At 33.9% G+C, this 20,849-nt stretch overlaps 3 protein-coding genes across 3 annotated transcripts in view; 1 reads left to right on the forward strand and 2 right to left on the reverse strand.

Annotated features, from left to right (window-relative positions):
• LOC111708825 (tetratricopeptide repeat protein 28) overlaps window positions 1–4,450 on the reverse strand; it is a 42,016-nt gene extending 37,566 nt beyond the window's left edge. Inside the window, exon 1 of the mRNA XM_023482322.1 lies at window positions 4,339–4,450. Coding sequence (XP_023338090.1) covers window positions 4,339–4,353 — 15 coding nt within the window. The 5' untranslated portion in view covers window positions 4,354–4,450. The remainder of the gene's footprint in view (window positions 1–4,338) is intronic.
• A 5,962-nt stretch (window positions 4,451–10,412) lies between these two features.
• LOC111708828 (putative uncharacterized protein DDB_G0282499) lies at window positions 10,413–12,764 on the reverse strand. Its single transcript, XM_023482325.1, has one exon. It carries the CDS (start codon window positions 12,762–12,764, stop codon window positions 10,590–10,592), a length of 2,175 nt encoding a protein of 724 aa, XP_023338093.1. The 3' UTR covers window positions 10,413–10,589.
• Window positions 12,765–16,161: 3,397 nt separating this feature from the next.
• Window positions 16,162–20,849, forward strand: LOC111708835 (uncharacterized). Its single transcript, XM_023482335.1, has 8 exons — window positions 16,162–16,245; window positions 16,904–17,011; window positions 17,363–17,465; window positions 17,759–18,018; window positions 18,901–18,985; window positions 19,305–19,407; window positions 20,093–20,177; window positions 20,727–20,849. Exons 1-8 carry the CDS (start codon window positions 16,214–16,216, stop codon window positions 20,800–20,802), a joined length of 852 nt encoding a protein of 283 aa, XP_023338103.1. The 5' UTR covers window positions 16,162–16,213; the 3' UTR covers window positions 20,803–20,849.

The raw sequence follows: 20,849 nt of genomic DNA on the forward strand, positions 1-20,849 counted from the left end.
TGCCGATTTCGCAGCTGATTGTGCAAACAGCTGATTCAGAATTCAATTCAGAAAGCAGAAAACAGCTTTAAGAATATTGCTGATCTTTTTTGATAAAACAATAAAAATTTATTTGACAGGAAAGGTCCAAGCAGTGCGTCAATATTATTGTTTACTTAATACAGGGTGTCCCACATCAAATTAGACCGAGTCAATGGGTCTAAATTACGATTTGGGGGACTAATTTAATAAGGCTAATAGAAAATTTTGTTGGCAGAAAATGCTGGATTTTTTCGCGTATTATGTGCGTATTTTGGTGTTAAAGATTGTTGATAATCTTATATGATATGGGACGTCTGTATAATGAACAGACCCCATGCCCCTCCCCCTTCCCTCAACCACCCTCTTTTCACAACCGGCCCCCCCCCCTCTTTGAGCATTAGTAATGCATGTTTTGTAGTTGTGTATATATTTACAAAGGGAAGTTGAGTAGTTAAGCAATTAGAACTTAAATCTATACGGGGGATAATCTGTAAGCAGATAGTTAGATAGTTAGATAAAGATGGATAGATAGATAGATAAATAGAAGGACAGATGATAGATTTGAGGTACCGAAACGGCTTTAAGGAAGTTGTACACTGTACAGTATGGACTAAAACGGCAAAATGCCACAGTACACCAAAAGAAAAATCCCCTTCCAATTTTATTAATGTGTGTGGAGTATTAAAGGTGTAGAACGTTATAACATGATAAGCTGCAACCTTTGTATTGTGATCAGAGATGCGCTTGCTGTATTCATGTATTATTAAAAAATGTAGATTATCTTCTTAAATCCTCGTGTATTCATCCATCACAGTTAGTGATGTGCATTCTGTTTTTTTGTTGCCTAATTTAGCATTATGGAAGATTAGCAATTGTTTACCCGCAGGCCGCACTTTGCCAAGTTTTGGCCCTGATAGGCAAAAAAAAACATACAAAAAACGAACGTGTTCTAACGATCGTTTTGAGATCGTTTTTTTGATTTTTTCTGGTGATACAAATTTTGCAAACCTTGCTTGTGGAAATATTAAAAGTTTTCAAAAACGATCCAAATGGATTAACAGCACAAATCACAGTGCTGAGAACGGTACTTTTGTTGGGAAAATTAGAAAGCAGGTTTCATTAAGGAAAATGTTAGTTTTGACGTACGTTTGAAAAATCTTGTTTTTACATTTTGTATATAAAATCCTTTAAGGGGACACAGTGCATGTATATTCACAGCAAAACTTCTTTCAGAACGAAACCATCGTGATATTCAAAAATAAATCTTTAAATACATTTATCATTCTTATTTTGATCTGCCCCTCTCCCCTGTCAAACAACGTTGCGCCTATGACTATATTTCTCTGATAAAGAATGGAAAAGGCGTTTTCGTAAAGGGTTCTCATCATAATTTATTTCCCGTTATTCTTCACATGTATTCCTGGAACTGGGTGGAGTCAGCATACAGAGGAAAGGTTTAGGGAGGAAATAAAAAGGAAGAAGAAAAAAGAAGGAGATGGACGGAATAAAAAAGAGATAAGTGGAAGGGAGAAAAAGGAAGAAGAAAGGAAAAAACAGACGGAAGAAAGAGGAACATGAAAGGTAAAACAAGGAAAAAGAAAAGGATGGAACGAAAACGAAGAAAATGGACGGACAAAGAGAGACAGAACATAAAAGATCAAGGAGAAAGGAAAGAGGAACGAAAATGAAGTTTTAAAGAGAAAAATAAGGATTATAAATAAGAAAAAACAAATAAAAGAAACTATGAAGGGTTTAGAAACACTGGCAAGGACGAGAGAAAGATTGGGTGGAATAAAGGATGAAAAGTGGGAACAAAAGCGATGTAAAAAGTGAAGTGAACGTTATATGAGTGCAATTATTGTATAGAAAGTGGGCGGGGAACTAGAATAAAACGTATAGAATAAGAGGAAAAATAAAACGTAAATTATAAGAGGAAAAATAAAACGTATAGAATAAAAGGAAAAATAAAACGTATAAAATAAGAGGGAAAAGTGCAAGGAAACCCAAAGAAAGGATCATAAACCGATTGGTTGATATGAACAGACAAAGAAAAAAAGGAAATTAATAGAAAATGAAAAAAAACTTCGACCTATATTTAAGTATGAATAGATGGAAAAATAGATAGATATATCCTTATAGAGATCGAAGAATGAATAGATAGATAAATAGATAGATAGAAAGCTAAACTAATGAGACCGAGATATACGATTAGTAATATTATTAATGAACATAATTTGAATTGTTAAAGGACAAGAGAACCCTAGCTGATAATTGACCTATATACAGTATACACCCCAACCTTATATTGACTAGAAGTTAATTCGAATTTAATTCTTTTTGAAAGTTGAAGGAAATTAAAAAAAGAAGAAAAAAAAACTAATGTGAGCAACTAAAATTGGAATGGTGCCGTATACATTTCCAGTTTTAATACTACTACAATTTAGCTAACAAGGGCACGCAAATCTGCCCCTTTAGTAAAAGTAAATTCAACCTATATGAAGCATAAAGTCTGACTGCGTCAACCTTGTTGCACCGGCTAGTCCTGTACATAGAGCTAGCTAACAAGGGTTGTGTCGTAAATAAATAGTTTGGATACAGTGGCATACAGAAATAAGTGGAATAATTCTTTTTTGCTTTAATTATATTTTGTACATAAAATATTTCGGTTAATATTCAAAACACATTTTAGATAAATCAGTTAAAAAAAAAAAAAATTTTATTATTACTTTTAGAAAGAACATTTATTTTACTATTTCTGGATTTCACAATCGTAGTATAACCTCCTTTGTTGTCGCGTAGGAGGGGCGTACGAGGGGGGCACCCATATAAAAAATACTTTAAAATCTCACTTTTTCTCTTGACTAAAAAAGTTTCATTAAAAAGGCTTTAATAAATACTGCCTTTAGTGTAAATATATCTTTGATATCATTATTTTTAAGTACACATTATTATGAAATAGATATTTTTTTAAAGAAAGGTTTCCATCTCTATTTTTCACCCATTTAAGCTCACCACAGTATGAAGTGTCTGATTCGTCTGATGAGTCCACTTAAGAAAATTACATAAATAATGTATTAACAGTTGTTATTTGGAAGTGTGTATATGATCGAACAGTTTACATAGTTAAAAAAGGTATCAATATTTTTCCAAAAAGGGGATTTTTTCAGGGGGGGGGGCGCACACAAATTTTTTTGGTGCGCTGACGCTGGCGCGCGCAAAAAGTGCCCCCCCCCCCCATAAAAATTCTCTCGTACGCCTCTGTTATCACTACACATTGTAAAACAACGCGATTAATGTTTTTTTATCTTAATAAAACTAACAAATTATAATTAGAAGTCAAAGCTAAAAAAAATCTATCATAAGCGATCAGAAAAGTGATAAAGATCAGTTTGAATCAAAGTGATGTCGTGATAGCAATGTCAGGATGAAAGGAATAAATCTGATTGGATGACGACAGTAATCAAAGTTCTAAAAGCTGAGTGGATAAGTGCTCATAATTTGACAGATTAATTCCCTCTATTCTCTTTTTTCAGTGATAATATACTGTACTTAAATGAACAACTAAATATTTTTGAAAAAAAAGATAAGAAATTAATTCTTTGTGGAGCATAAAGGCTGATTCATCTAAAGTTTGAATGTTGAATGGGGGGCCTGGGCTCATGAAACTTTAAGAGTTTTATATTTTTTTCTTTGTTTTTCATCTTTTTTTTCCTTTGTATCTATGGAAGAAGAATGTTTTTAACTTTAATAATTTAATTTTAAATAAGGGATGTGGGCACAAGCTCACTCATACAAATAAAACTAAATATCAGTAAACATATTTCCAGTTTGTATTACTAAAGATTGATTAAAGCACTTGTATCAATTCATAAATATAAATTTTATAAAATGTCGAAACATATTTACTGAAAAGTGGCGTCTTCTATTTTTTCCTTTTCTGGTTTGATTTAAAATTGATCCTACTTATGTTAATAAATTTGCCATCTTATCTAAATTGTTATGATAGAGAATAGGTGTGCTAAGTAAAGAAATTTTATTCTAACTCCATTAATTCTACTTTTTGATGCTTCCTTTTAACTCCGATGCCCTCTCCCTATCCTTGACCCCCACCCCTTTCTTTCTCGAAAGAACCCCCCCCCACATTTCCTGGCCATTGCATGCCCCGATATATTACTTTATCTTATTGTTTCTGACCTAGGTTAAACTAAGAAAATCCTGTTTTAATCTTGTCCTGTGACCGATCTCAAGTTCTCAACCCCAAACCAAAAATAAGAACAAAACCCCCAATGTATTCTAATTTTTAAATATTCTTTTTACCTCTTTCTCTGCCATCTTTATGTTTAACTGTTTAACCGAACACCATGGTTCACTTTATAGTTCACTATACACTAGGTTGGAACGTGAAACGTCTTTACACCTCTACTGTTGGTTTACTACTAAGGAATGTGAGCTGTGCTCCGAGCAAGATTTTGGGCGCTCAGCTCTACCTGCCCTTATACTAGAGATAAATAAATAAGAGTATGTATAAAGAAAAAGTCAAGAAATACCAAGAGATATTTACGGACTTTTTAATGCATTCACGCGTAAGGAAGACTTGGAATCTCACAATAAATAAATAACTTTTTGAAAGAGAACATTCCAGTTTCTACTCCTAGAGATATACACGGTGTACACCACAGTATCGTAAACAGGTGGAGTAGACCTTGTAAAGTATAAAATTTTTGAGCCGAGCGCTGCAAATCTTAGCTGAGCCCTGCGACAATAACAGACTAGGACCGTAGGTCTAGCGTTGTGGTCAGTTAGAGTAGGACGCCGATTAACTTTAAATATCATAACTTAGAAGAAAAAACTTTTGGGTACATCCTCGGTGTGTTGATATTCATATTAAAGAACGTCTAATTCTAAAATATGTTTTTAGGGTTTTTTTTGTATCTCTGTCTCACAGTGTATAGATAGAAGAGAATGTGCATTATGCTGCAAGGATAAATGATTATGAAGAAAATCTGCCTAAATACATTTACAGTGTGCCCCAAAAATACAAGAAACATGATTTGGCATTCTTTAATATTCCACATTAAATTTAATTCAAAACTAAGGTTTGTATAATTTGTATCTATTTCCGAAAATAATTTACTGAAAGTTCTGAATTGTATTTTCTAGATGCATTCTTATTTCCATTTTATTTTGAACCCCCTGGATATGTAAGTGTATATAGTATATATAAATACCTTGTTGTATCAATTAGCTCTGATTACCCAACTCTCTGGGAGTCCAGGAGAAGATTAGCCTACGAACTAACTATATATCTATACATCTATGGATGAGATGGAGGAAATAGAGAAGATTGAGGAGAAGGAGAAGATAGAGGACAAGAAGGAGATGGAGAAGAAGGAGGAGAAAGAGAAGATGGGGGAGAAGGGGAAGATAGAGGACAAGAAGGAGATGGAGAAGAAGGAGGAGAAAGAGAAGATGGAGGAGAAGGGGAAGATAGAGGAGAAGAAGGATATAGAGGAGAAGGAGGAAAAAGAAGAGAAGGAGGAGGAGGAGGAGAAAGAAGAGAAGGAGGTACAGCCAGTATCTTTATATGCTACACCCTGTATTTAGTACACTGTTGTAGAACCGTAGGTGGGCGTCGATGTTGACTGGTTGGTCAATTGGCTAGTTGATCCGTTGGTCGGTTGATTCGTTGTCAGGCTCCTTAACCCGGACACAAAAGTTGCAAATATTCATGTTAATTCATAGATTTTAAACTTGCGATAAAATGCAGGTATTGTAAAAATAAATGGCAATGTATAAATGTTATTGAATGATTAATAATATATCTTACTATTTTATCGTGTCAGGGTGATAAGGACTGATGAAGGGTCAGAGTGTCTGATGGAATACTTTAAAACATTTGTAAATACTTCTGAAAATATAAACCCGGTTGTTTCAGTGGAATTTACTAAACTTATTTATGGATTTGATCTTTCACTAGTAAAACGTTTCACTGTTTGCTGTTTCCCTTTTGTCAGAGAGTACAGAAAACTGTCGGAGACTTGCTTTGGTTTGGAAATTCTCTAAGAGGGGTCCTGGTAAAGACGACTTACAGGGAGGGTTCGGGGGTTAGAAGTTGTATTTATGGTCAACAACCGTGTATCTGGTACACCCTGTGGCTGGTACACCTTGTATCTGTTTCTAGTACACCCTGTACTTGTATCTGGTACCTCATATCATATATCTGTAACTGGTACACCCTGTAGCTGTATTTATGGTCAACAACCCTGTACCTGGTACACCCTGTACCTGGTACACCCTGTATCTGGTACACCCCGTACCTGGTACACCTTGTATCTGTTTCTAGTACACCATGTATCTGGTACACCCCGTATCTGGTACACCTTGTATCTGTTTCTAGTACACCTTGTATCTGTATCTGGTACCTCATATCATATATCTGTAACTGGTACACCCTGTAGTTGTATTTATGGTCAACAACCCTGTACCTGGTACACCCTGTACCTGGTACACCCTGTACCTGGTACACCCTGTATCTGGTACACCCTGTATCTGGTACACCTTGTATCTGTTTCTAGTACACCTTGTATCTGTATCTGGTACCTCATATCATATATCTGTAACTAGTACACCCTGTATCTGGTAAACCCTATATCTGTATAGCTGTTACCTAATATGTCTGTAACTGGTACAACCTGGATCTGTATTTGGTACACCCTGTATTTGTATCTGGTACACCCTGTATCTATATCTGGTACACCCTGTATCTATAACTGGTACAACCTGGACCTGTATCTGGTGCACCCTGTATTTGTATCTGGTACACCCTGTATCTGTATCTGGTACACCCTGTATCTGTATCTGGTACACCCTGTATCTGTAACTGGTGCACCCTGTATTTGTATCTGGTATACCCTGTATCTGTATCTGGTACACCCTATATCTGTATCTGGTACACCCTGTTTCTGTATCTTGTACACCCTGTATCTGTATATGGTACACCCTGTATCTGTATCTGGTACACCCTGTGTCTGTATCTGGTACACCCTGTACCTGTATCTGGTACACCCTGTATCTGTATCTTGTACATCCTGTATCTGTATGTTGTACATCCTGTATCTGTATCTGGAACAGCCTGTATCTGTATCTGATACACCCTGTATCTGTATCTTGAACAGCCTGCAGTATCTGTAAAATGTTTGAATGGTATTTTATACGAGCATGAATAGGTAAAGATAAGGATTAGAAATATTGTTCTCTATATGATGTATTGAGACTGCAGCAAGGATAGAACAAGGCCAGACATAGATTTAATATCGATTTGATTTGGTTTGATTTGATCGTATCTACAGATTACAGATATATTGGAAAACAGAGATATTTTTTATGAATCTGGAAGATAAATCCGTGAGGGGGGGGCAGACAATTATATTAATACTTTCTTTACAATGTATCAATGATGATTAGATATATTTTCGGTGTTTCGACAAAATAATTTCAGTTATTTACATTTTTATTTTTAATGTTAACAACATAAGCTTTGATATGTAATTTCTAACAATTAGTTGTTCTTGTTCAAAACCCTATGAATTAAGAATTTCGTTCAGATTTCAATTTATTAAAAAAAAAACTCAAAATTTTCTAAATCTGAACAAACATTCTCCGGTAATATTGAAAGCACAAGGAGGCCCGCAGACCAAATCTTGGAAATGCCAGAACTAGGGATACTTTGTCAATATTTTACTTCAAAAATTAGGTTCACGAAAAAATGTCGCATATTAGTTTAAAAACCAATGACGACATTCAAGTTGTCTTGCTACAGTCATGTCTCGTGGGACACCCTAGTATATTAAAATATAACAATATTTTGAATTTAGCTAAACTGGTTCCAGCTTCTTTAACTTTTCATCAAATCTCATGATTCGTTGATGAAATATTCATAAGCAGGATCTGAGCCGAAAATTAAAAATCTGTTAAAGATAAAATCTTAGAATTTCTTTTTTAAAAATCATATTTTTTGTCAAATAAATTTCCGTTTTCATAATAGTTAGCAGAAGGGCTGAACACCTTAGGTAAGACGATATATAAAGTAAAAAAGTAGAACAACTACATAGCTGATCTACCTTGTCTAGTCCAATTCTAAGAATAAGAAGACGACTTTATAAGGATTTGTTTAGAACTTCATCCAAACTACGACTTGAAAAACAACATGTCGTCCATGAATAAAACATTTAAACTAGTTTATCTTTATGGTCCACTATGAACCCCCGGACGCCAAGGCCCATGAGCCTCTACTATGCAGACATGAGCCACCCAGACTTGCTAAGCAGACTGAGCCTCCGCCATGCAGACCGAGCCTCCGCATGCAGTAAATGAGCCTCCGCTATACAGAATAGCTTCCTTAAAACTCTTGGTTTATACATGTAGTAAAGAATTTTTTGTATTTTTTTGACATAGTGGCATAAAAAGTTTATCAAAGATTAGAAGTATTAATCAATTATTATGAATAGTGACTAATTATGACTAGTAAAGTGGTTTAAAAAACTTGAAACTCTTTTTACGCAAAAAGGATTCATTTAGAGAAAAAAAATTGAAAATTATTTTATTTGATATTTTTATAATCTTTGATTTAAGCGATGTCTTTTTTGAAATTTTTAACAGATTAAGGTAATCAAAATTTTGACAATTAATCTGCATATAAAAAAAATCCCAAAAAAGGTATTGCTTAAATCAAAGATTACAATAAAATAAACTAAGTTCAATTCAGAAATGAATTTCCAAATAGCCTTCTTACTGCGTAAAAAATGTTTTATTGTAAAACATAAATCTTATAAACTACTTCATGAGTTAATATAAGTTACAAATCAATAAACAACATTAATCTTTAAAAATATCCTTGTGCCACTTTGTTAAAAAAAATGAAAAAAATCTGCATTACATGTTAAAACCAAGAATTATAAGGAAGCTGCGCTGTATAGCGGACTGCATAGTGGAGGCTCTACTGCATGGAGTAGGCTCGGTCTGCTTAACAGATATGGGAGGATTGTGTCTACATCGCGGAGGCTCATGGCGTCAGGGGTTCCCTTCCTCCTTCAATTCAATCAGAATAAAATGAAAATGTTTTAAATGTCGTCTTCCATTCTCCTACGTTTATTGTTTATGTTTATTTAGGATGATCCACGGCATATTGGATTATCTTAAAGCTTACACCACAACATTTCTACAAGATATTTAAATACATGCAAGGCACTAATGCAATAAAAGCTATTTCAGAGGTGTACACATTTTTTGTACTGCAGTGTACTGTCTTTAGGCGGAAAAGTAAACACAAGACGGATGTCACAGCCTGACATGAAATCCATTTTTACAAAAATAATCTATGAAATATTCTGGTCATAATAAAATATTATCTGAATTTTCAAATTAATCAAAATTAAATGCTTTTAACCTCCTAGGATACTAGACGAACACTAATGCATCTATTCTTGTTTACAAAGTCCGCCCAGAGAAAACTGGTTTCAATATGTGCGCAGACGCAGAGTATACGCGACCGCAATTAACTTTCCTTGCATTAGTACCTTGAATACATGTATCTAATACAGAAAACTCTGAAACAGGAAGACGACTTTTAGAATCAAGTTATAACTTTTTTAAGTCCATAAACATGAGACACAGCAATTGTGCAGTGTAAACATACCGATATCACTAACTAGTGATTCAATTCAAGTGTCCAGTAAAACTATTTACTTAGTAGCAACATCAAACACACTTAAGTATTGCTATAATGCCGTCTTCCAATTCCATTGTTTTCTGATTATCACTGTATAAATTCAAAAGCTTGCAATTTATAAGAAATTTAGTTTTTTAATAAATAAAGCCATGCGGACAAAAATAGACAACATAGATTAATTTTTGAAGACTTAAATGTTGTTCCTTTTTAAAACTATAAAACTATTTTTAGAATTATCAAAATATCAATTGCTTCAACTATGTTTGAGTGAGGCAACAATTTATTAACTGTTCAGTGTTCAATTAAAATTAATTTGACTTTTAACAAAGAAAGGAATTAGGTCTCTGTCACAAATTCAAATTTTCGAATTCTTTAATCTTTACAACCTGATGGTGTAAACTTTTGATATTTATAGCTTAAATTATTTCATCTAACAGAATTTATAGTTTTAAATATCAAATCAATGCAAAATTGGGTCAATATTGAAATTAGAAATCAGAGTTTGTGGCAAAGAGTCCATTCCTTTACGAAAAAACGCAAAACGAAAACAAAAATTCAACAAAACAAGAATTTTTAAGTTTTTGTTAAAAGAAGCGAGAAAACATGAAATAAGAACTGACAAAGAGAAGTGAGTAAAGTCAGGCTGATTCAAAACGACAGAAAGTTGTGATCAACTGTCAAAAGATAATTTTTACTGCAATATTCGATTTTTTATTAATATACTACATACATTAAAAGTTTCAATATGAGGACCAACGGTTGTTGCTACTTTTGAGGTTTGATCTGTACAAACGGGTTCCAAGTTTCTAAAAAGATTTCTTGAATTCTTCTCAACGAATGATTAGACAGAGAAATCTTTATATTTAATGCGTCCTGGATTAGATTTTCCAGGTAGAGAGATAAAATTAGTTCCTGTCTTCTGGGTGAAGGAAGGTAGGATAGATACATGATCTTCAGTCCCTTCTCTTAAACTTGGAATTGTTTTCAAGTGTTTATTATGCTCTAGGTTACTTTTACCACTGCTGATGCTATTACTACTGCTGCCACTACCTAAGGAATGATCAACATAACTAACCGAGGCAACGAACCCTTGACCATGAGCAGCATTGTAGTTTACGTACTGGGTCCGACCATCAGGAAGCAGAACTGAATAAGATCCAACAACATTTCCAGATAAATCAGAGTTCTCTTGGGCACTGAATTTTGTTCCATGATATGAATCTTCAACCGCGTACTCATATGCATAGGGAGCAGGTTGATCATAGGACTGAGCATCATAGCCTTGGGGGTTGGCATGCTCAACTACTGTTTCATGGGAAAATTGGTTGTTACTTACAATATGTTCTAAAGAAGGGGATTTTTCTTTGATAACAAAATTATATAGTTTACTTTTACCCGGGGCAGTGGGATCTTGATTGCTTGCTGAAAATTGACCATGTCCTTCATTAAACTTATCCTTAGCTCCAAAATCAATGTTGTTACTAAAAAATTGACCATTACTCCCAAAAGATTGATCCTTGGCTCCGAAATGTTGATCACTCCATCCAGAAAACTGATCAATGGTCCCTAGATTTTTATTGTTACCAAAGCTTTGAGCATTGCCAATAGAATGATCATCATTGCTTCTCAGAGATTGAGCACTGCCTTCTGAATACTGGGCATTTCTTCCTGATGGCTGATCAATGTTAATGTAGGACTTTCCAATACTCTTATGCAGTTGAGTAATATCTATTGCGTTAAATCTGTTAAATTTGCCGTTGCCATATTTGAAAGTATAATCGTTGCCATTAAATGTAGCAGGAGTATTACTATTTAACTCAGGAGTATTGCTATTATAAGAAGGAGCAGTGTTTCTGAAGGAAGACGATATGGTTATCAAGGGGTTTGGATTGATACTTTGGAGCGGAGGAGCATTGAAGCTTTGTAGAGAGGGAGTGTTAAAAAAATTAGGAGTGTTGACATTTATGGTCGGATTGAAGGATGGAGCATTATTTGGAAAGGGAGGAATATTACTACTGAAGGAAGGTACATTGTTGCTAATTCTAGGAATATTGCTATTGAAGGATAGATCATAGTTGCCAAATTGAAGAATATTGCTATTAAAGGACGGATCATTGTTGCTGATTTGAGGAACATTGCTACTGAAGGATGGATCATTGTTGCCAAATTGAAGAATATTGCTATTGAAGGATGGATCATTGTTGCTGAATTGAGGAACATTGCTACTGAAGGATGGATCATTGTTGCTGAATTGAGGAACATTGCTATTAAAGGATGAATCATTGTTGCCAAATTGATGAATATTGCTATCGAAGGATTGAATATTGATTTCTGGAGAAGGAGCATAACCACTGGCGGAAGGAGCAGTGCTACCAGCAGAGGGAGCACCAAAATCGAAGGATAGCCCTGGGTTTCTCTGTGAAAGAGCGTTGCTATTGAATGAAATCTCATTGCTACTGAAAGACTGAGAATTGCTTTTTATGGGATTAAAAGCATTTTGAGTAGATAAAGGGCCAGTGTAACTGTTTGACAGCGGTTTGATATCAAAAGAAAAATCGCTGCTACTAGAGGTAGGATCAATGCTTCTATGGGAAGCAGGAATATCATTGCTAAATGAGACTGGAGTGTTGCTATTATAAGAAGAACCACTTCTGTAAGATGTAGGGATATTGCTACTAATAGCAAAGTCATTGTCAGTGAAGGCCAGGGTATCAATACTCTGTGAAGCAATCAGATCGTTGATTGAAGTGAATTCAGGAGAATCACTTTCATCGGAACCTTCATCGATCTCTTCGGTTAGGAAGTTGGCACTAAGAGGAAATTCTTTAAGATCATAATGCTTGTTGGAACTAGAAATTTTATCTCCGTCTGAAATTTTCTCTTGTGGAATGATATCCTCTTGATCTAGGTATTTATCAGATTCCAGATCAAAGTTCTCCAAGTCCTCATAACCATAGGCTTGGTTAGGAAGTACCAGGAGTAAACCAAACCAGGTAATTAGGATAACAGGATTCATCTAAACACAATCACAATTTACATTTTGAATTAATTTGAATATTTTCATGAATTTATTTTTTATTTTTTTCACTAGAGGAAAAAATGAAAAAAATAGAATTCTCATGACAAAGAATATATGCCAGGATCTCCCATAACGTTGTATACAAAAAATATTGTAATATACAGTTTTTGAAAGAAAGAAGTTTTTTCCCCAAAACTGTGACAGTAAACATTTTCAGTAAAGAAAGATATTGGGTTTCTATAGCATATATTCCTTGAATCGGACGGTGAGCAATGTGCTATTTACATTCCTCTCTGAAAGTGTAGTGTACTCAGAATAACATAACGAAGTAGCAACGGAGCAATCAGACCTGTGTCATGTATGAGGAAGGATAAAATTAGAACTGAGTATTAGACTGTACCATGATATCATTAAATAGACTCCATGCACTGCACTACAATTTCTTCAGTTCTACATCACGAGTAATTAAAATCTGAGGGGGGCAAACGGAGAATTAGAAGTGGTTGTAGACGTAGAAATTTGGGTTGAAGTAGGTTTGACAATTCTAGTCGGAGTCAAGGAGGAGAGAGATTTAGTCTAGGAGAAGGGAGATCTCGTCTAGGAGCAGGGAAATCTAGTCTAGGAGAAGGGATATCTAGTCTAGGAGGAGAGAGATCTAGTCTAGGGGGATATAGATCTAGTCTAAGAGGAGATATAGGCTTGAAGGAGAGAGATCTAGTCTAGGAGGGGGGAGATATAGTTTAGGAGGAGGGAGATCTTTTCTAGGAGGAGATCTAGTCTCGGAGGAGATATAGTCTAAGAGAAGAGAGCTCTAGTCTAGGAGGAGAGAGATCTAGTCTAGGAGGAGAGAAATCTAGTCTAGGGGGATATAGATCTAGTCTAGAACGAGAGAGATCTAGTCTTTGAGGAGAGAGATCTAGTTTAGGAGGAAAGAGATCTATTCAGGAGGAAATATCTAGTCGAAGGGGAGAGATATCTAGTCTAGGAGGAGAGAGATCTAGTCTTAGGGGAGAGAAATATATTCTTGGAAAAGGGAGATCTACTCTTGGAAGAGGGAGATCTACTCTTGGAGGAAGGATATCTATTCTTGGAGGCGGTAAAGATCTAATTTTGGTGGAGGAAGACTTTTTTGCGCATCTATGCAAGTCTCTAGAAATTTAATTGATTAATTTATAAATGAATTTGACAGAGTTGTCTCCTTCCGGTTCTTTGTTGTGTTGCATGCATTCTTTTCATATCTATTGTTCAGTTTCTCCAGTATCATTCTTCTAATAGGAAACTGAGCTATACAAGGACTTATTGAACCGTTGGAGGTGCTCAAGATGGAAATATTCGAGACAGGGGGGAAGTTAAACTCATAGATAAATAAATAAACACAGATAGCTTATGTACGCAAAATCACCAAGAATTGTACAGTCTGCGAACTCATACTTCTAGGGGTCTAAACTAACTTAAATTTCTCTCTACAGAACTTACGTACACCACAAGTACTTAATGACATAAGAACGGTAATGTTCACAACCGACCAAGTTAATCTATATGATAGGAATATCTTTAAAACATCTCTGTACATTTATATCTTTCAAGATGAAAAATGTCGTCTTATGCGAAATCTATCATTATCTATGGTTAAACTATAAATGAATATACAGCTGAAAATTTTTAGATAAGGAATAGCCAATACTTATTTTTACAACAGGGAAAGGATGTAAATGCTTGTAAAGATCAAGAGGATCAAGAGAAGCTCAAGTATGAAAATCTTCAGTTTTCTCGGAACTAAAATTCAAAAAAGAACTCCCGTGCAAGTTTGAGGATGAGTACAAACAGCTTCTCCCAAGCTTCTCCTAAACCTGGCCATATTTTGTAATCAATTTATTGTCTCCATGATACTTTTTGCTTTTTGCTGTACGATGGTTCAGTAGAATCATTCATCTAAGAAAGAAGGGAAAAGGATAAGCTTCTGAAAATACAAAAAAAAGACAGGATAGAAATAAGAATTTCCAAATTATTTATTTCAGAAAGCACTCAATTATTCTTTAATTTGAAGAAAAAAAATAATACTTTTTACATAAATGACATTTTATGCCAATTTTCTCCCCTTTTCTGCCTTCTTTCTTTCATTTTTCGTTTCCTACTTTTCATTTTCTTCTTTAATGTCTCAGAAAGTGTACTCCCTGTCCCCCCTTGCTACAGACCTGTACTCACACCGGTATTATTTAAACCTTTGCCTGATCAAGAAAGATTGAGATATATCTTATTGCCGTTGCTGTAAACCTGTGAATTTATTATCTTCAAATTCTTTGTTAAAGTGACTTGATCATTTATGCTTCAGAGACAATGAAGGAAATTATTGAAATTAAACACTATTTTTGATATTTTCCTCAATGTTTCTCAAATAGACGTTTAAGGGTTACCTCAATGAATTTTAGGTAGCAAAAATAAATAATAAATACCAATCTTTAAAATTCAAATTAAGTGATGTAATGTTCTATTTCAAGTTTTTTAAAATCCTCTGTTTTTTCCTTATATGCGTAAAGCTACAATTATCCCCAGTGCCTGAGCGTACAGGGCAGGTAGGTTAGATAGACAAGTAAATAGATAGACAGTATAGATATAGGTAGATATAGTGTATACAATACATAGTGTATGGTTTGAATGTTAACAGGTTAAACACCAAAAAACAGACGATTTTGGAATACGGCATTCAATCCTTTAGTTTGGATTAATCCTATCAATGCAATCTTTATGATGTTAAATACAAATTAAATTATTTCGCCATTTTGCTGGGTTAACAAGAAAGAGAAAGAGAAAGTGAAAAGATAATCAAATCCTACATTTTTTAGTATTATTTGTTTCAGTTTTTGTTCTCTTAAAAAGGACAAAGAATTTTTGATTCTAAAAATGTTTGCCTTTAATTTTACGTAAAAGGTTATAAGTTTCACTCCATGTATGGCCAACTATTCAATTTTAAAAAAGCTGGAAAATGATTCTGAAGTTTGATTAATAAAGAGATCTGCTTAACTTTTTTAGTGAAGAAAAATTAACCCTTTTTTAATTTTAATGTTAAAATAATGTTTCCTTTCGTCCAGAACATTAGTAAATAGGAGAGTTTAGCTAAAATAAATTGAAAACTCGTATGTTTTTATATCAAAACATCACTGATTGAAGAATTATTGTATAAGAAGCATTGCGAATATAAAACCGAATAACAATTTGAATGAAATATTTTCCTTACAGTGTAGTGTATTCACTAAGAAAGAATTAGATCCTTAAGAACCATAACATTCAAGAAAAATAAAAAAAATTTAAAGCTTATTTTAAATAAAAATAAAAAATGCATAATGGTTTGATTTTTGGTGTAAATTTCCCTTTTTTAAGCATTAAAATTATTTTCAGAATAGTTATGTAGGTTATTTAAATGATCAATTAAAAATTTTATACTTGAAATGGGTAGCTGGGATGCAGTCTTATTCGAAAGGTTAGAAAACTTAATTATTTGAAGGTTCTCTATAATCTACTTCTGCATAGGATTTTTTTTTTGAAAACTGTACAAATAATAATTGTATTATTTACAATATTAGAATCCAACCAATAAATATATTTGCGTAATCTCAATTGTTTAAAGAGACTGTACCGTAATTTCAAATGTTTAAAGAGACTGTACCGTAATTTCAAATTTAAAGAGACTGTAAGCGTAATTTAAAATTTAAGGAGACTGACGCGTAATTTCAAATGACCCTCCATGGCAATGTCCTATTCACACAGTGACAGAGGTACCCTAAAAGCGTTGTCTGATCAAGTATAAATTAGATATCAATATTCATAATTTCGAAAACTGATTATTTTCAATGAAGAGTTCTCTTGTGTATTTCAGAAAAACATTTAAGAATTATCAGAATTAAACACTCTTAAAAACTTAGAAAAACGACAATATTTTCAACATGTTTTTTCTTCAGATTTTCAACGTTATCATTGTGAATCGGACAATCTTTGCATGTAGGATCATTTTATTGACGCTTATCTATCTATCTATCTATCTATCTATCTATCTATCTATCTATCTATCTAACTATCTATCTATCTATCTATCTATCTATCTATCTATCTATCTATCTATCTATCTATCTTGTTGTAAGGCGTGTCCTAAGCTGGGTGGTTGGGTTGGGTGTTCTGGGCGTGGCACTCTGGGTTGCAGCAATATCCACGCCCTATTGGAAAATTCAAGTTTACCCGAAGTATCACAGGTCAAATTTAAAGCATTGCGTTAAGAGTAGAAAATGTAGTAGAACTGAATACAACTGGTTCAACTACCTACTTAACTTAAACCACCTAATTGATTTCTAAATATGTATTCATCCCAGCAAATTACGGAATTCCGGCCTTAGAGTGACTTAAGGCGGTCTGGGATTAATCATGTCCATGATTGTTTACTTGTCAATTTACCTGTTCTTCTTAAGGTAGTGTTTGCGAAAAATGAAAGGGTGTATAGGCTTCCGGCGAAAAATTACTATACCCCCTTTCATTTTTCGTGAACATTCCTTTATATATAATGAAATTTTTTACAATTTAATGATTTCGTTTTTGTAATTATCTAGTGCTATTTGGGGACACGCTGGACTACTTACAACATGTGTTCTTAACTATGATACAGAAGGAGAAAATAGAAATCATAATATTACAAAGTTCAGGGGGTTACAGGTAAACACAGGTCGAGAGGTTTACAGGTAGACACAGGTTCAGGGGGTTACAGGTAAACACAGGTCGAGAGGTTTACAGGTAAACACAGGTTTAGAGGGTTACAGGTAAACACAGGTCGAGAGGTTTATAGGAGGTTTAGATGGTTACAGGTAAACACAGGTTTATAGGGTTACAGGTAAACCCAGATTTACAGGTAAACACAGGTTTAGAGGGTTACAGGTAAACACAGGTTAAGAGGTTTACAGTAAAAGAAACAATCAACACGCTTTCATGACGTTGCCTTTATTTCTCAGGCAGATATAGCAGTAGAAAAGTATAAAGCTGCTCCTGAGAACTCAACTGATGATGAAGACCTGGAGAAGATCACCAAAGATGCTAACAAAGACCTGAAAAAGCTCACAAAGAATGCTACAAAGAACCAGGAGAAGTTTAATCATGAAGATGAAAATCAAGAAGACCTTGAGAAGGATGAATATCTGAAGAAGCGTCCTGTTTACTGGAAATGTTCCAGAACCTTGAGTAACTCTGACACCTATTCAAGCCTTTTAGCGAGGTTAGTATCAAAACAATTAAAAAAATCAGATTGTGCCTTTTAAATACCCAAGAAACAATAAAAAATAAGTTAAGAAAAAAAAATTTGTGAGAGAAATAGATTATATATTGAGGAGTGGGGACTGTTTGATTAAAAAGGATTTGCAAAGACAACTTCGTACCAAATAAATAGCAAAATTTTTGCATACAATATTTGTGAAAATAACAAATTGCTCTATTTTTGTCTCGATACATTATAAATCTATACTACTGTTTCCCAACTCATCCCCCCGAGTCTGTATTAAGATCTGAACCATCAACAGTTTACAATAATTCAGATCTAAACCATCAACAGTTTTCAATATTTCCCCCTGTATTCAGATCTGAACCATCGACAGCTTACAATATTTCCCCCTGTATTCAGATCTGAACCATCGACAGCTTACAATATTTCCCCCTGTATTCAGATCTGAACCATCGACAGCTTACAATATTTCCCCCTGTATTCAGATCTGAACAATCGACAGCTTACAATATTTCCCCCTGTATTCAGATCTGAACCATCTACAGTTTACAAAATTTTCCCCCTGTATTCAGATCTAAACCATCAACAGTTTACAATATTTTCCCATGTATTCAGATCTTAACCGTCGACAGTTTCCAAACTTATTCCCCCTGTATTCAGATCTTAACCATCTACAGTTTCCAAACTTATTCCCTTGTATTCAGATCTTAACCATTTACAGTTTCCAAACTTATTCCCCTGTATTCAGATTTTAACCATATACAGTTTCCAAACTTATTCTACATGTATTCAGATCTTAACCATTTACAGTTTCCAAACGTATTCCCCTGTATTCAGTTTAACCATTGGCAGTTTCCAAACGTATTCCCCTATATTTAGATCTGAGTTTGCGTTATGTTTTGTTGGACTGTTCCTTGGTATTTGCTCAATAGGTTTCTCCATATACTCACTTTATCATCCAAAGGTAAATCTTTTAAATTTTTGTTGATCATTTAAAAAAATATATTTAGAAAAATGTAAAAAAATGTAAAGTCTTTAAAAGATCACTTTAAAATAAAACTATGATTGCATAAACTTGTATGTTAGATACTAGCTAAAGGACCCGGCGTTGCCAGTGGACAAAAAAATTTGATTTTTTTCCTATTACACCCTTCGGCCACCCATGAGTGTTCACAAAAAATTTCAGCCCAATCGGTCCAGCCGTTTAGCCGGCTATATGCAACAAAATATTTGAGAATGTCTTGTTTTATTTTATAGACATTTATAATAAAATGTATATTTAGTATGTATATAAGAGACTAGTAGCTGTCCTGTATATTCTAACATCAGGATGTACGTTGACAGTTCTTCAACTACTGTCTGCTGTCACAGAGACCAATACGCAAGGTAAATTTTCAAATACATACTAAAATAAAGCCATCATACAATAACAATGAGCATTTGATGTTATTTAAAAGCAAATAGTTTTAAGAGCAGTGTGAAAATCATCTTATGAAGTAAAATACAGGCCTCTGTTTGGTATACTGCACAATTGTTGTATTTCATATTCATTAGACTATTTAAAATCAGAACTTGAGTCTAATACAAGTCTTCCCATTCCACAGTTTTTTGGGTTCCACGGTAACGATAAACATTAAACAATTGCAATATATATTATATACCGTACGTCTACAGAAATAACCAGAAAACTCTGGAATAGTAAGACGACTTTGAGAATCAAGTTCAACAACCATGAAACACAGCAATTGTGCAGCGCAAACAGACCCTTGTCACAAAAAAAGTAATTTTATAAGTGTCTAGTAAAGCTATTTCCTTTGTAACACCATCAAATACACTTGAGTATTGCTACAATGTCGTCTTCCTTTTCTATTGTTTTCTGGTTATCACTGCTTCGTTATTAGAATGTTTTTCTGTTTGAGTGATTTAAAGATATGTTTTGTACGGTGTGAGCTATCTACTGATTATTTTGTATTTTATAGATATGTACGGTGTGATCTATCTACTGATTATCTTGTATTGTATAGATATGTACGGTGTGAGCTATCTACTGATTATCTTGTATATTGTATAGATATGTACGGTGTGAGCTATCTACTGGGCTGGACATCATGTATAGCTGCTGGAGCATGTGGCCTAGCCTTCCTTGTGTACAGCAGGAAACATTATTCACATCTTCATTACGCAAAACCTTTCCTAAAAGATTTTTAAAATCAGTTTGTGATTGCACACAAACTATCAAGTTTAATTTTATATTCAAAAAATTTACAAAAAGACCTTGTCTTTATTTGACATGAAATTTTTCTTTTTGCAATTTATGAACGGTGATTTTTTATAACTCATTTTTAACACATTTTTGCACCTTAAATACCATTTCAGAAAAAAACTCATTAAAAAAAATCTGAGAAATTTTCCATCTGAACAATGTTTCCCGTGTAGCACTTTTTTATCTTTTTTTTGCTGATTTTAAAAAGCAAAATAAAATGTATCTTCCACTTAATTATATTTGAATTTTCTTTCGAGCTTTTAATAAGAAGAAATTTGTATGACTGAAAAGGTGTCCAACCCAAGCATTTTTGAACCATTAATTCCTGAAAACAAGCGAATTATAATCCGTACATTTAAACCATAAACATTCAATCTCAGATATCAAACTTAACTCACAAACATCTCCTAAAATACAAAATGTTGATAATGTTCTTTTATAGAAAGAGAAAACTGCTGGAGAGTGAAAACATCGAGTTCTCACATCAACGCCTCACCTTCCAGATGAATGGAAAATAAAAAAAATTTTTTTTAAATTTTCAGTAAAATAAAGAATTTGTTCTTTC

This window comes from Eurytemora carolleeae, unplaced genomic scaffold, assembly GCF_000591075.1.
Source record: "Eurytemora carolleeae unplaced genomic scaffold, Eaff_2.0 scaffold845, whole genome shotgun sequence".
In the NCBI taxonomy this organism is placed as follows: domain Eukaryota; kingdom Metazoa; phylum Arthropoda; class Copepoda; order Calanoida; family Temoridae; genus Eurytemora; species Eurytemora carolleeae.

Bases quoted from the DNA above. Each gene is read 5' to 3' on its own strand.
- LOC111708835 (XM_023482335.1), top strand. From the start codon at position 16,214: ATGGGTAGCTGGGATGCAGTCTTATTCGAAAG. The intron at 18,019-18,900 runs GTTAGTATCAAA...CCCTATATTTAG, and splicing joins TATTCAAGCCTTTTAGCGAG to ATCTGAGTTTGCGTTATGTT. The intron at 20,178-20,726 runs GAAACATTATTC...GTTCTTTTATAG, and splicing joins GCCTTCCTTGTGTACAGCAG to AAAGAGAAAACTGCTGGAGA.
- LOC111708828 (XM_023482325.1), bottom strand. From the start codon at position 12,764: ATGAATCCTGTTATCCTAATTACCTGGTTTGGTTTACTCCTGGTACTT.